We start from the raw sequence: 14723 nt of genomic DNA on the forward strand, positions 1-14723 counted from the left end.
CGGTTGGAGCAAAGAAGAATCGTAGAATCAAATATTTTGTGCCAAAGATCAACAGGCGGTACCCCTGTTTTAGTCGTATCTTAAGTAACAGAAGGGGTACCCCTGTTTTAGTCTTATCTAAAGTAGCAGAAGGGGTACCCCTGTTTTAGTCGTATCTAAAGTAACAGAAGGGGTACCCCTGTTTTAGTCGTATCTAAAGTAGCAGAAGGGGTACCCCTGTTTTAGTCGTATCTAAAGTAGCAGAAGGGGTACCCCTGTTTTAGTCGTATCTAAAGTAACAGAAGGGGTACCCCTGTTTTAGTCGTATCTAAAGTAACAGAAGGGGTACCCCTGTTTTAGTCTTATCTAAAGTAACAGAAGGGGTACCCCTGTTTTAGTCGTATCTAAAGTAACAGAAGGGGTACCCCTGTTTTTGTCGTATCTAAAGTAACAGAAGGGGTACCCCTGTTTTAGTCGTATCTAAAGTAGCAGAAGGGGTACCCCTGTTTTAGTCGTATCTAAAGTAGCAGAAGGGGTACCCCTGTTTTAGTCGTATCTAAAGTAGCAGAAGGGGTACCCCTGTTTTAGTCGTATCTAAAGTAACAGAAGGGGTACCCCTGTTTTAGTCGTATCTAAAGTAGCAGAAGGGGTACCCCTGTTTTAGTCGTATCTAAAGTAGCAGAAGGGGTACCCCTGTTTTAGTCTTATCTAAAGTAGCAGAAGGGGTACCCCTGTTTTAGTCGTATCTAAAGTAACAGAAGCAACACCACGTTGTTTAGTTGTCGTTGCATAATAAAGCCTAAGGGTGTTTAGTCTTTATCTAAAGTAACGGGGGGGTACCCCTGGGTTTAGTCTTTAACAGAGGGGTACCCCTGGGTTTAGTCTTTAACAGAGGGGTACTCCTGGGTTTAGTCTTTATAGTAACAGAGGGGTACCCCTGGGTTTAGTCTTTATAGTAACAGAGGGGTACCCCTGGGTTTAGTCTTTAACAGAGGGGTACCCCTGGGTTTAGTCTTTATAGTAACAGAGGGGTACCCCTGGGTTTAGTCTTTATAGTAACAGAGGGGTACCCCTGGGTTTAGTCTTTATAGTAACAGAGGGGTACCCCTGGGTTTAGTCTTTATAGTAACAGAGGGGTACCCCTGGGTTTAGTCTTTATAGTAACAGAGGGGTACCCCTGGGTTTAGTCTTTATAGTAAGAGGGGTACCCCTGGGTTTAGTCTTTATAGTAACAGAGGGGTACCCCTGGGTTTAGTCTTTAACAGAGGGGTACCCCTGGGTTTAGTCTTTATAGTAACAGAGGGGTACCCCTGGGTTTAGTCTGTAACAGAGGGGTACCCCTGGGTTTAGTCTTTAACAGAGGGGTACCCCTGGGTTTAGTCTGTAACAGAGGGGTACCCCTGGGTTTAGAGTAAGGGGAGCGTGGGGTAGGATGAGCCAGTGGGTGAGTTGACCCATCCCATGTATTTTGGAAACTACACATCAATTCAGGAAGCCCCCATAATTTATATCTGGCTGTGATGGCGAGAAGCACATGGTAAAGTTGCAGGTAGGTTTTTTTCACAACAAAGTAAGTTAACGTATCCGGTATAATGACTGCTATGTCAAAGCAAATTTATCCATGCGTAAAGATATGTCATACATGTTGATTTGCCACGGTATAAAACCAAGGGAGTAATTTAGCTAAAGATTAGCCTGAATTGTTCAACCAGGCATTTTCCAAAATGGTGGCAGTGGGGCAAAGTGAGCCACGCGATTTGGTGTAAGTTGAGCCAGCCGTTCAACCTGCCCAACCATGATGCACTGAAGTTAAGTTAAGTCTAAAGTATAAAGTGGTATTTCAATGTAGTGTTACGCAACTGATTTGGTTTTTCCTATTTTACACATTGTAGAAAAGCTATAATGCAAAGATAGAGAGAGCAGCTAGCCACTGATGGTGAAAATCCAACAGAGAAGTAACAAAATACAGAAATAGTGCCAGGTTTTATATGGTTTAAAGTCACCGTGGGCGAATAAATAAGGCTATTTGGAAAAGGACTTGAAAAAGTAAATTGTTCAATTTACCCCAAGATGGCTCAACTTACCTCAAAGACTTATGTCTTAAATGCATTGTTATCATTTTGATTGACAGGGGACATCCTGAAACAAAGGTAGATGTCTCATTTGACATCAGTCTTATTTTTGCTTGCCTAGAGGACGACATGAGTAAAAGTTGGCTCATCTTACCCCAATCTCCCCTACAGACATACAGACACACAATATTTGCGACACAAAAGTCTTAAAATACAGAGAGAAGATTATGCCGCAACGGTTTCGCTGCTGCTGCTTCAGTGATGGTTTTGACGGTGAATCAATCATTGCTTCATTAGAACCCACTCAGAATCTCAAATGTCTAGAAGGTTGAACTTATTGTTGTTAAATTCTTCGCTATGGGAGACGGAACACATACAGTATATCCAGTACTCTGTAGTAACAGTACTGTAAAAACGACTTGGTACTTACAGGTGTAGTAACAGTACTGTTACTACATCTGTAAGTACCCTGTGGTAAAAGTCTGACTGTGGTAGCAGTACTGTAGTGACAGTACTTTGTCGGTCATATTTTCAATTTAAAGTTAAAATACAACAAATATATCAGATGCATAAATAAGCAGTAGTCCAACGGAGAGGGAGGGAACAGGTTCAGTCTGGTCGCTGAACACAAAGGAAGGTGGAGACTTCTCCGTAGCTCCAGTCCAGACAGAGGAGCTCTCACACTCCCCCCATGGGATTGGTCCGTCCCACGATGTGCCTGTCTGTGATTGGTCCGTCCCACGATGTGCCTGTCTGTGGTTGGCCCATCCCAGGGTGTCTTGGTCGGTGATGGGTCAGTTCCAGGGTGTGCTGGTCTGCGATTGGCCCGTCCCAGGTGTGCTGGTCTGTGATTGGTCAGTTCCAGGCCGGCCTCATGTAGGTGGGGATGCACTGACACACCTGTGAGCTGTAGTAGAACCCTCGCGGACATCCTCGCTTGGACTTCCTGCACGGTAACCGATAGCAACTGGAAGAGAGAAGACGTTTGGGTGTCAGTGTGTGGGATTGTGTGTGTGTGTGTGTAACCTGCATGTGTTACCTGCAGGTGTGTGTGTGTGTTTGTGTTACCTGCAGGTGATTGCGTGTGAGTGTTTGTAACGTGTGTGTTACCTACATGTGTGTGTGTGTGTGTGTAACCTGGGCTGGTTACCTGCAGGTGTGTGTGTGTGTGTTTGTTACCTGCAGGTGTGTGTGTGTGTTACCTGCAGGTGTGTGTGTGTGTTACCTGCAGGTGTGTGTTTGTAACCTGTGTGTGTTACCTGCAGGTGTGTGTGTGTTTGTGTTACCTGCAGGTGATTGCGTGTGAGTGTTACCTGCAGGTGTGTGTGTGTGTGTAACCTGGGTGTGTTACCTGCAGGTGTGTTTGTGTGTGTAACCTGGGTGTGTTACCTGCAGGTGTGTGTGTGTGCGTGTAACCTGGGTGTGTTACCTGCAGGTGTGTTTGTGTGTGTGTGTGTAACCTGGGTGTGTTACCTGCAGGTGTGTGTGTGTGTGTGTGTGTAACCTGGGTGTGTTACCTGCAGGTGTGTTTGTGTGGGTGTGGGTGTGTTACCTGCAGGTGTGTGTTTGTGTGTGTAACCTGGGTGTGTTACCTGCAGGTGTGTGTGTGTGTGTGTGTAACCTGGGTGTGTTACCTGCAGGTGTGTGTGCGTGTGTGTGTGTGTAACCTGGGTGTGCTACCTGCAGGTGTGTTTGTGTGTGTGTGTGTGTGTGTGTGTAACCTGGGTGTGTTACCTGCAGGTGTGTTTGTGTGTGTGTGTGTGTGTGTGTTACCTGCAGGTGTGTGTGTGTGTTTGTGTTACCTGCAGGTGTGTGTGTGTGTGTGTGTTTGTGTTACCTGCAGGTGTGTTTGTGTGTGTGTGTGTGTGTGTGTGTTACCTGCAGGTGTGTGTGTGTGTGTGTTTGTGTTACCTGCAGGTGTGTGTGTGTGTGTGTGTTTGTGTTACCTGCAGGTGTGTTTGTGTGTGTGTGTTACCTGCAGGTGTGTGTGTTGAACCTCTTCCCCTGCCGCAGACAGCTCTGAGGGCTCTCCCGGCACTGGCAGAGGCAGGTGTCCGGGTTCAGGGGCTGGTCGCCAGGGCAACGGGCTGCGCAGACACACCCACAGAGCTCCGCCTCCCAGCGCTGGCCAGACGGACAGCCCCGCCCCTCTACCTGCTCCTCACACTGGCACTCACCTGGACACACACACACACACACACACACACACACACACACACACACACACACACAGAGACACACACACACACACACAGCGCCGTGAGGCACACACGCACACGCAAGATTAAAGGGTGAGTTCTGATCTTTATCAGCTGGTTGATCACTGACAGGGTTCTGGAGGGGGCGGTTCTGGAGGGGGCGGTTCTGGAGGGGGCGGTTCTAGAGGGGGCGGTTCTAGAGGGGGCGGTTCTAGAGGGGGCGGTTCTAGAGGGGGCGGTTCTAGGGGGCGGTTCTAGGGGGCGGTTCTAGAGGGGGCGGTTCTAGAGGGGGCGGTTCTAGGGGGTGGTTCTAGAGGGGGCGGTTCTAGAGGGGGCGGTTCTAGAGGGCGGTTATAAGGGGGCGGTTCTAGAGGGGGCGGTTCAAGTCTCCCAGACTCACAGGTGTCGTGGTCCAGCCTCCAGCCCGGCTCACAGCTGCTGTCCGTCAGGCCGTTGCGACACACGCACTCACAGCTGGCGTCGTCCAGGGCCCGGCGGGGGCCGCACAAGGCCAGGGGCCCCGGGGCAAAGGCGCCTGGAACCACAGCAGCACAAGGTCAGCTCAGGGCCCCGCCCCTCACAGACACACCCCACTCAGACACGCCCCTCTCTCAGACACGCCCCCTCCCAGACACGCCCCCTCACACAGACACGCCCCTCTTACGTACCCAGGTCTCTGACCGGGTGGCTACCGTCGTCAGGGACGCACTCGCAGCCTTCGGCATCCCAGAATAGTCCTGGAGAACAGGGAGCCTGCGGAGGGGGGCAGCTGTCCACACACACACACACACACACACACACACACACACACACAGTGAACTCCCATTCCCCAGGTCACTGTGATGCTCGGTGGCGGGGGGGTTCGGGGGGCTCACAGGGGGGGCGCGTGGCGTCTGATGACGGTCCTCAGCGGACGCTTGCTCACGCATTCACAGGACGTGTGGTTGACGAAGGTCACCGTGACAACCAGACGCTCCATCAGAGGAGAGAGCTCCAGCACCTGGAGGAAGATCACCATTACTAGTACTAGTTAGAGACCGTTAGAACCCCTAACTAGTACTAGTAAGGAGTATTAACTAGTACCGGTTAGTACTCCTAACTAGTACTAGTTAGAGACCGTTAGAACCCTAACTAGTACTAGTAAGGAGTACTAACTAGTACCGGTTAGTACTCCTAACTAGTACTAGTTAGAGTCCGTTATAACCCCTAACTAGTACTAGAAAGGAGTACTAACTAGTACCGTTAGTACTCCTAACTAGTACTAGTCAGAGTCTGTTAGAATCCCTAACTAGTACTAGTAAGGAGTACTAACTAGTACCGGTAAGTATTCCTAACTAGTACTAGTTAGAGTCCGTTAGAACCCCTAGCTAGTACTAGAAAGGAGTACTAACTAGTACCGTTAGTACTCCTAACTAGTACTAGTTAGAGTCCGTTAGAATACCTAACTAGTACTAGTAAGGAGTACTAACTAGTACCAGTTAGTACTCCTAACTAGTACTTGCACTAAACTAAGCAAAAAAGTAAGGAGATTTGTGTTTGGTCGATTATTTCTCTGTGGTAACAATGCTTTCTGGCAATCAATCTTATACCGTTGGAAAGCCTGATTAGTTCCCTTTCATCTGGTGCCCCATTTGTAAGGAACAGGCATTTGTGGGATGAGCAGCAGAGCTGAGGATGTGGGTTGCGCCCATGAAAAATGTGCCAAATCTTCTCGGCCAATGCCAAATTTATGCTTATTCTGCCAGTGACTCGTTTGGTGTTTGGTGGATTGGATGACTGAAGCTAGAAGAAACAAGACATATTGGCAAATTAACAATTTATTCATTTCACAACACATTTCTCAACACTTTGAGGTTAAAGTGCACGTGTTTCCGACACCCGCGCTAACGGGCCTGACGGTGAAGTCGGGCCCAGACTCAACCTACATACTCGGCGCTGCTGCTCATCCCACAAATGCATGTTCCTTACAAATGGGGCACCAGATGAAAGGGAACTAAACAGGCTTTCCGACGGTATAAGATTGATTGCTAAAAAGCATTGTTACCACAGAGAAATAATCTACCAAACACAAATCTCCTTACTTTTTGTGCTAAGTTTAGTTAGAGACTGTTAGAACCCCTAACTAGTTCTAGTAAGGAGTACTAACTAGTACCAGTTAGTACTCCTAACTAGTACGAGTAAGAGACCGTTTGCAACCCTTACTAGTGCTAGTTAGAGACTGTAAGTACTCTTAACTAGTACTAGTTTCTACCCCTAACTAGAACTTGTAAGAGACAGTTAGTACCCCTAATTAGTACTAGTTAGTACCCCTAACTAGTACTCCATAGAGACGGTTAGTACCCCTAACTAGTAATAGTAAGAGATGGTTAGCACTCCAGGGTCATGGTCGGGGATCGGGCTCACGGTCTTGTTGACCAGGCGGTGGGGGTCAGGGGTTAGGGTCGGGGGTCAGAGGTCGGGGGTCAGGCTCACGGTCTTGTTGACCAGGCGGTGGGGGTCAGGGTCGGGTCAGAGGTCGGGGATCGGGCTCACGGTCTTGTTGACCAGGCGGTGGGGGTCAGGGTCGGGGGTCAGAGGTCCGGGGATCGGGCTCACGGTCTTGTTGACCAGGCGGTGGGGGTCAGGGGTCAGGGTCGGGGGTCAGAGGTCAGGCTCACGGTCTTGTTGACCAGGCGGTGGGGGTCAGGGGTTAGGGTCGGGGGTCAGAGGTCAGAGGTCAGGCTCACGGTCTTGTTGACCAGGCGGTGGGGGTCAGGGGTCGGGGGTCAGAGGTCAGGCTCACGGTCTTGTTGACCAGGCGGTGGGGGTCAGGGTCAGGTCAGAGGTCGGGGGTCGGGCTCACGGTCTTGTTGACCAGGCGGTGGGGGTCGGGGGTCAGAGGTCAGGCTCACGGTCTTGTTGACCAGGCGGTGGGGGTCAGGGTCGGGTCGGGGGTCAGGCTCACGGTCTTGTTGACCAGGCGGTGGGGGTCAGGGTTGGGTCAGAGGTCGGGGGTCGGGCTCACGGTCTTGTTGACCAGGCGGTAGGGGTCAGGGTCGGGTCAGAGGTCAGGCTCACGGTCTTGTTGACCAGGCGGTGGGGGTCGGGGGTCAGGGGTCGGGCTCACGGTCTTGTTGACCAGGCGGTGGGGGTCAGAGGTCAGGCTCACGGTCTTGTTGACCAGGCGGTGGGGGTCAGAGGTCAGGGTCACGGTCTTGTTGACCAGGCGGTGGGGGTCAGGGTCGGGTCAGAGGTCGGGGGTCAGGCTCACGGTCTTGTTGACCAGGTGGTGGGGGTCGGGGGTCAGAGGTCAGGCTCACGGTCTTGTTGACCAGGCGGTGGGGGTCAGGGTCGGGTCGGGGGTCAGGCTCACGGTCTTGTTGACCAGGTGGTGGGAGGTGTTGGTGCAGGCCACGCCCTCGTGGTGGCAGCAGCCCCCGCAGCGGTGCAGCGCCACGCAGCGGGGGAGGTACTGCCGGCTGCTGGGCTCCGGGGCCTCCTTGGAGACCTCCACGCACACCTCTCTGGGACGGCAGACGGTCCGCTGGAGCTCCTCCAGGACCACTGGGACACACACACACACACACACACACACACACACACACACACAGGGACAGACAGACACACACACAGGGACAGACACACACACACACACACACACACAGGGACAGACAGACACACACACAGGGACAGACACACACACACACACAGGGACAGATAGACACACACACACACACACACACACACACACTCATTTATCTAACACTTTTCTTAAAAGACTTCCAATACGTCCATTAGTCTTTAGAAAACAATTTATCACTTTGGGTACAGTAAGGATGTTCATAGAACCAAGTGCCAAGCACTAACTATCACTAGGTTAACCCATTCCCCGTGGGCGGCTGGTGATCAAAAATGTTGGTGGGGCACAGTAATAGACTGGGGGTCTGGGGTCCCCCCCCCCCCCCCTTGATTTCCTGTATTGTGGTGCATTTTGGGGATGGCCACTAATTATTTACCTACTATTCATTCAGATTCATAGCCTACATCCTGACTTGCAGGGCCTGGACAAGCTTACACTATGCAGACCTACTTCATGGCCATTCCACCAGCCATTGCTATTTGACCCATTGTTGTTATTCTGATATTGAGACAAATCATTATCAGTCCTATAGCGTCTACTTCAAATGCAGTTTGAAATATGGGACAGTTGCTTCATCTTGTTTATATGCTACAGGCCGAAAGACTAAATTAATGTGTAACTTACTTGCTCCTTTTAAGTATAACATTGCTTGGGTTAGTCCAATTCCTCCACTGAAAAGGGTGGAAAGTGCTTACAACTCTCTGCTAAGCGATCTATCTCCCCTCTACATGTAGTTGTGGTGCGCGAATGCTGCTGAGGGAGGTAGCCTATTTGATGGATTCTCTGAATTTTCCAATCATGTGGTGATAACAAAAAAGAAAAGCGATACCATTGGCCTGGGGCGCACACTGGTGCGACCCGAGGGCGAATTTTCTTGCGCCAATGAAAAGCTGTCTCTGCTTGATAGACAGCAAAGTTAGCGAGCTTACATTGACTCCAACGTGGCCGGCGCCCCTGACTTGGAGGAGGGCTTTATTTCGAATGACCAATAACTAGCCTAGCCCAAATCAGTGACGTTCAGACGCATTTAAATGGTTGCTGGCAGTGACAAGTATATCACACAATTAAACGAGGATAAACGCTATGGATTTTTGTTGGTTTATTTCGTATTGATAATAGTGGCTGAGTCCAGGTGAGCTCTGCACAGGTGATTAAGAGGGGAGGGGGGGGGGGGGGGGGCTGAGTCCAGGTGAGCTCTGCACAGGTGAGTAAGAGGGGAGGGGCTGAGTCCAGGTGAGCTCTGCTGTCCATCTGTAACCCCCCAGTACCTTCAAAGACGCCGTCGGCTCTCCTCAGGGCCTCCTGCCGGGGGTTCCCCCACAGCGCCTCCTCCACCTGCTCCTCCTCCTGGGCGCCGCCCGCTGGGTGGAGGAGCAGCGAGGTGGGGGTCTGGCTCCGCCTCCTCAGGCACAGCTGCAGCCGGCTGGCCTCCGGGTGGAGGAGCTGCAGGAGCTCGTCCAGGTTGCTGACCGAGTCCAGGCCAAGGCTGCCTCCCCCTCCCCCTCCTCCTCCCCCTCCTCCTCCCCCCCCCCCTCCTCCTCCTCTTCCTCCTCCTCCTCCTCCTCCTCCTCCTCCTCCTCCTGGAGACTGGGAGGGGAGAAGGAGAGAGAGGAGGAGGAGGAGGAGGGTGGAGAGAGGAGGAGGAGGGTGGAGAGAGAGGAGGAAGAGGAGGAGGGTGGAGAGAGGAGGAAGAGGAGGAGGGTGGAGAGAGGAGGAAGAGGAGGAGGGTGGAGAGAGAGAGAGGAGGAAGAGGAGGAGGGTGGAGAGAGGAGGAAGAGGAGGAGGGTGGAGAGAGGAGGAAGAGGAGGAGGGTGGAGAGAGGAGGAGGAGGAGGGTGGAGAGAGGAGGAAGAGGAGGAGGGTGGAGAGAGAGAGAGAGAGGAGGAAGAGGAGGAGGGTGGAGAGAGAGAGAGGAGGAAGAGGAGGAGGGTGGAGAGAGGAGGAGGGTGGAGAGAGAGAGGAGGAAGAGGAGGACGAGGGTGGAGAGAGAGGAGGAAGAGGAGGAGGAAGAGGAGGACGAGGGTGGAGAGAGAGGAGGAAGAGGAGGAGGGTGGAGAGAGAGGATGAAGAGGAGGTGGGTGGAGAGAGAGGAGGAAGAGGAGGTGGGTGGGGAGAGTAGAGGAGGAGGAGCAGGGGAAAGTGAAGGTTAAAGTCCACACTTACTCATGTGGAGGCAGTGTCGTAATGGATCAGCTATCCCTCTCTGTTCAAACTTCTTCAGGGCTACGGCTCACTCCTAGGGATAACCCAATAGCGATAGGCTGCGCCTATACTCATAGAATCTAGAGTTACAATACGTAACGATCGTTCCGACTAGGTGGGTCCGGAGGACAGCGGATAGCCAATCATATAGCTCCTCACGGTTTGTTTACGGAAGTGAGCGATGAAGAGTCTGCTGGGAGACCGCGCTGTCCCGTGGGAGTTCCCCCGGGTAGCGGGAGTCCCCCCCGCTGGCGGGAGAGTGGACGGAACCAACCCGACGGGACCTCTTTCCTCTGATGAGGACCGAGATGGTCCAACAGTGTGTGTTCGCTCCGAGCCCCTTGCGGCTCCGGACGGGTCGCTTGTCTATGGCTTCACATGTGTCGGTTTACGGTAGACGCGTTTGTTATAACATTCAAACGTAAGGATCCGACCAAAGCCGTATTCGTTTCGTATTGGAACCAAAACATTGCCGAAGTGAACACGCACATACACATACGCACACGCACACACGCACACTTTCCACTTTCCCTACCTCTGTGCCCATGTCTCCACTCTGGAAATAGTCGTAGAAATCTGGTCCAGAAGTCAGAGTCCTCGTGACCAGCCAGAGAAGCAGCACTAGCTTCAACATAGTGGAGGAGTAGGAGGAGAGAGCACAGGAAGAGGAAGGAGGGAGGGAGAGGGTGGAGAGGACAGGGAGGCAGGGGGGGGGGGGGGAGGACAGGGAGGCAGAGGGGGGGGGGGGGGGGGAGGACCTCGATAAGAGCTTGCGAAGTTCTTCTGTTCCAGGAGAGAGGATGGGCGACATGATGAGCAAGGTGTCTCCCCCTGTCCCTCCTTAATCCAGGACACCTGGTCTAGAGACACCTGGTCTAAGGAGTCATCTGGTCTAGAGACACCTGGTCTAGAGACATCTGGTCTGGAGACACCTGGTCTAGAGACACCTGGTCTAAGGAGACATCTGGTCTAGAGACACCTGGTCTAGAGACATCTGGTCTGGAGACACCTGGTCTAGAGACACCTGGTCTAAGGAGTCATCTGGTCTAGAGACACCTGGTCTAGAGACATCTGGTCTGGAGACACCTGGTCTAGAGACACCTGGTCTAAGGAGTCATCTGGTCTAGCGACACCTGGTCTAAGGCGGACCAGGTCTGTCTTGGCTGAGGACAGCTGTAGTGCGAGTCTGATCTTGTACGTTGAGCCTCCCACCAGCTTCCACATTCCACACATTACTGCATGAAACACGTTACCGTGGCGACCAGCCGTCGCCACGCCTCTACAGCTAGTTACTATAGAGCTATTTACCATAGACCTGTACATTACCTCTATAGAGCAAGTTACCATGGACCTGTACATTACCTCTATAGAGCTATTTACCATAGACCTGTACATTACCTCTATATAGCTAGTTACTATAGAGCTAGTTACCATAGACCTGTACATTACCTCTATAGAGCTATTTACCATAGACCTGTACATTACCTCTATAGAGCATGATACCATAGACCTGTACATTATCTCTATAGAGCTAGTTACCATAGACCTGTACATTACCTCTATATAGCTAGTTACTATAGAGCTAGTTACCATAGACCTGTACATTACCTCTATAGAGCAAGTTACCATAGACCTGTACATTATCTCTATAGAGCTATTTACCATAGACCTGTACATTACCTCTGTAGAGCTAGTTACTATAGAGCTAGTTACCATAGACCTGTACATTACCTCTGTAGAGCTAGTTACTATAGAGCTAGTTACCATAGACCTGTACATTACCTCTATAGAGCATGTTACCATAGACCTGTACATTACCTCTATAGAGCATGTTACCATAGACCTGTACGTTACCTCTATAGAGCTATTTACCATAGACCTGTACATTACCTCTATAGAGCTAGTTACCATAGACCTGTACATTACCTCTATATAGCTAGTTACTATAGAGCTATTTACCATAGACCTGTACATTACCTCTATATAGCTAGTTACTATAGAGCTAGTTACCATAGACCTGTACATTACCTCTATAGAGCATGTTACCATAGACCTGTACATTACCTCTATAGAGCATGTTACCATAGACCTGTACGTTACCTCTATAGAGCTATTTACCATAGACCTGTACATTACCTCTATAGAGCTAGTTACCATAGACCTGTACATTACCTCTATATAGCTAGTTACTATAGAGCTATTTACCATAGACCTGTACATTACCTCTGTAGAGCTAGTTACTATAGAGCTAGTTACCATAGACCTGTACATTACCTCTATAGAGCAAGTTACCATAGACCTGTACATTACCTCTATAGAGCAAGTTACCATAGACCTGTACGTTACCTCTATAGAGCTAGTTACCATAGACCTGTACATTACCTCTATATAGCTAGTTACTATAGAGCTAGTTACCATAGACCTGTACATTACCTCTATATAGCTAGTTACTATAGAGCAAGTTACCATAGACCTGTACATTACCTCTATAGAGCTAGTTACCATAGACCTGTACGTTACCTCTATATAGCTAGTTACTATAGAGCTAGTTACCATAGACCTGTACATTACCTCTATAGAGCATGTTACCATAGACCTGTACATTACCTCTGTAGAGCTAGTTACTATAGAGCTAGTTACCATAGACCTGTACATTACCTCTGTAGAGCTAGTTACTATAGAGCTAGTTACCATAGACCTGTACATTACCTCTGTAGAGCTAGTTACTATAGAGCTATTTACCATAGACCTGTACATTACCTCTGTAGAGCTAGTTACTATAGAGCTAGTTACCATAAACCTGTACATTACCTCTGTAGAGCTAGTTACTATAGAGCTAGTTACCATAGACCTGTACATTACCTCTGTAGAGCTAGTTACTATAGAGCTAGTTACCATAGACCTGTACATTATCTCTATAGAGCTAGTTACCATATAACTAGTTACCATAGACCTGTACATTACCTCTATAGAGCTATTTACAAGTCAATGACATCAGCCTATTCCTCAGTTCACTTAGATTATAAGTAATGTTAACTTTAAGTACAAAGCATACAAGAATATAAGATATGTATTGTTCCAAATGTTAAACACTTTTAATATTACCTGGCTTTCCTTGGTCAACAAGTGCCTGCACTCTGAGGGACGAAATCACACACTACCGGCTCTATGATTATAACTGTGTCTGCCAGGGCTCATCTCTTAAAGTCATGTGGTACGTCATGGTGATTTAAGATCAGTTTAATAAACAAGGCGATGAATGGCTTTTAACGAAAGACCTCACTTCATATAACTAATGCATAATATGTGACTTCATGTTGCTATAATGTTTAATATGTAACCCTTTTGTACGTAATGCTTGAATTACTGTATTGAATGTATTTTGGGAATCGTAGGCTGGAAGGCAAATGTTATTGGGGCACACGGCCCATAATTTAGAGCATTCTGATTGGCCGAAGTGCATGTTGGAAAAAGCTACACAAGGGGGAATATAAATCAGATCCTGAATGCTGTTCGGGAGATCTTTGCAAATAAACTCAGGTGCAGTTGTTACTCAGTGTCAATAAAGCCGTGACAATAAAGCCTTGATCATTCAACGCTAGTCCTTCTCGACCTCATTAGACCATGGGTTTTATCCACGACACCTTCAAGTCTGGAACCGCTTCAGAACGACCGTGTGTGTGTTTGGATATGGTTGGGTTATACAACATATAATATATAGGTATTAATAATAGAATGCCAAATGTTTTATCATATAACCTGTTATATAATGTAACGTTACATAACATGTTACTGTGGAGGACGGTACCTTTACCCACTGTTGACATCATAGTCATTTTATGATTTAGTGCAGCACATTTGTTACATATTGAACCTTTAATCTTTAATCTTTCTTAAATCTTAATCAGAATACAAATTCAATAAGAGCTCAGTACATTGATCACTACATCGATCAGGACATTGATCACTACATTGATCAGGACATTGATCAGGACATTGATCAGGACATTGATCAGGACATTGATCACTACATTGATCAGGACATTGATCAGGACATTGATCACTACATCGATCAGGACATTGATCACTACATTGATCAGGACATTGATCAGGACATTGATCAGGACATTGATCAGGACATTGATCAGTACATTGATCAGTACATTGATCAGGACATTGATCACTACATTGATCAGAACATTGATCAGAACATTGATCAGTACATTGATCAGTACATTGATCACTACATCGATCAGGACATTGATCAGGACATTGATCAGGACATTGATCAGGACATTGATCACCACATTGATCAGGACATTGATCAGGACATTGATCAGGACATTGATCACTACATTGATCAGGACATTGATCAGGACATTGATCAGGACATTGATCAGGACATTGATCACTACATTGATCAGGACATTGATCACTACATTGATCACTACATTGATCAGGACATTGATCAGGACATTGATCAGGACATTGATCAGGACATTGATCACTACATCGATCAGGACATTGATCACTACATTGATCAGTACATTTATCAGGATATTGATCGCTACATTGATCACTACATTTATCAGTACATTGATCAGTAATTGGATCAGTACATTGATCAGGACATTGATCTTCAATTGTTCTTCAC

At 48.7% G+C, this 14723-nt stretch overlaps 2 protein-coding genes and 1 long non-coding RNA gene across 3 annotated transcripts in view; 1 reads left to right on the forward strand and 2 right to left on the reverse strand.

Moving 5' to 3' along the window:
* Positions 1 to 1943: 1943 nt before the first annotated feature.
* Positions 1944 to 10720, reverse strand: LOC132456538 (vascular endothelial growth factor C-like). Its single transcript, XM_060050920.1, has 8 exons — positions 10583 to 10720; positions 9137 to 9388; positions 7602 to 7792; positions 5125 to 5249; positions 4918 to 5018; positions 4650 to 4784; positions 4027 to 4228; positions 1944 to 3018 (listed from the first exon to the last, which is right to left on the reverse strand). The coding sequence occupies exons 1-8, from the start codon at positions 10701 to 10703 to the stop codon at positions 2907 to 2909; spliced, it is 1239 nt and encodes a 412-aa protein (XP_059906903.1). The 5' UTR covers positions 10704 to 10720; the 3' UTR covers positions 1944 to 2906.
* On the forward strand, positions 7016 to 7532 carry LOC132456539 (uncharacterized). Its single transcript, XR_009525515.1, has 3 exons — positions 7016 to 7122; positions 7223 to 7386; positions 7469 to 7532. It is a non-coding gene; the product is annotated as an uncharacterized LOC132456539 (long non-coding RNA).
* Positions 10721 to 13926: 3206 nt separating the features above from the next.
* aox6 (aldehyde oxidase 6) overlaps positions 13927 to 14723 on the reverse strand; it is a 24474-nt gene continuing 23677 nt past the window's right edge. The window contains exon 35 of the mRNA XM_060050947.1: positions 13927 to 14723. This exon is cut by the window's right edge and continues 442 nt beyond it. The gene's annotated coding sequence lies outside the window, so the exon portion shown is untranslated.

This window comes from Gadus macrocephalus, chromosome 4 (genome assembly GCF_031168955.1).
Source record: "Gadus macrocephalus chromosome 4, ASM3116895v1".
Classification (NCBI taxonomy): Eukaryota; Metazoa; Chordata; class Actinopteri; order Gadiformes; family Gadidae; genus Gadus; species Gadus macrocephalus.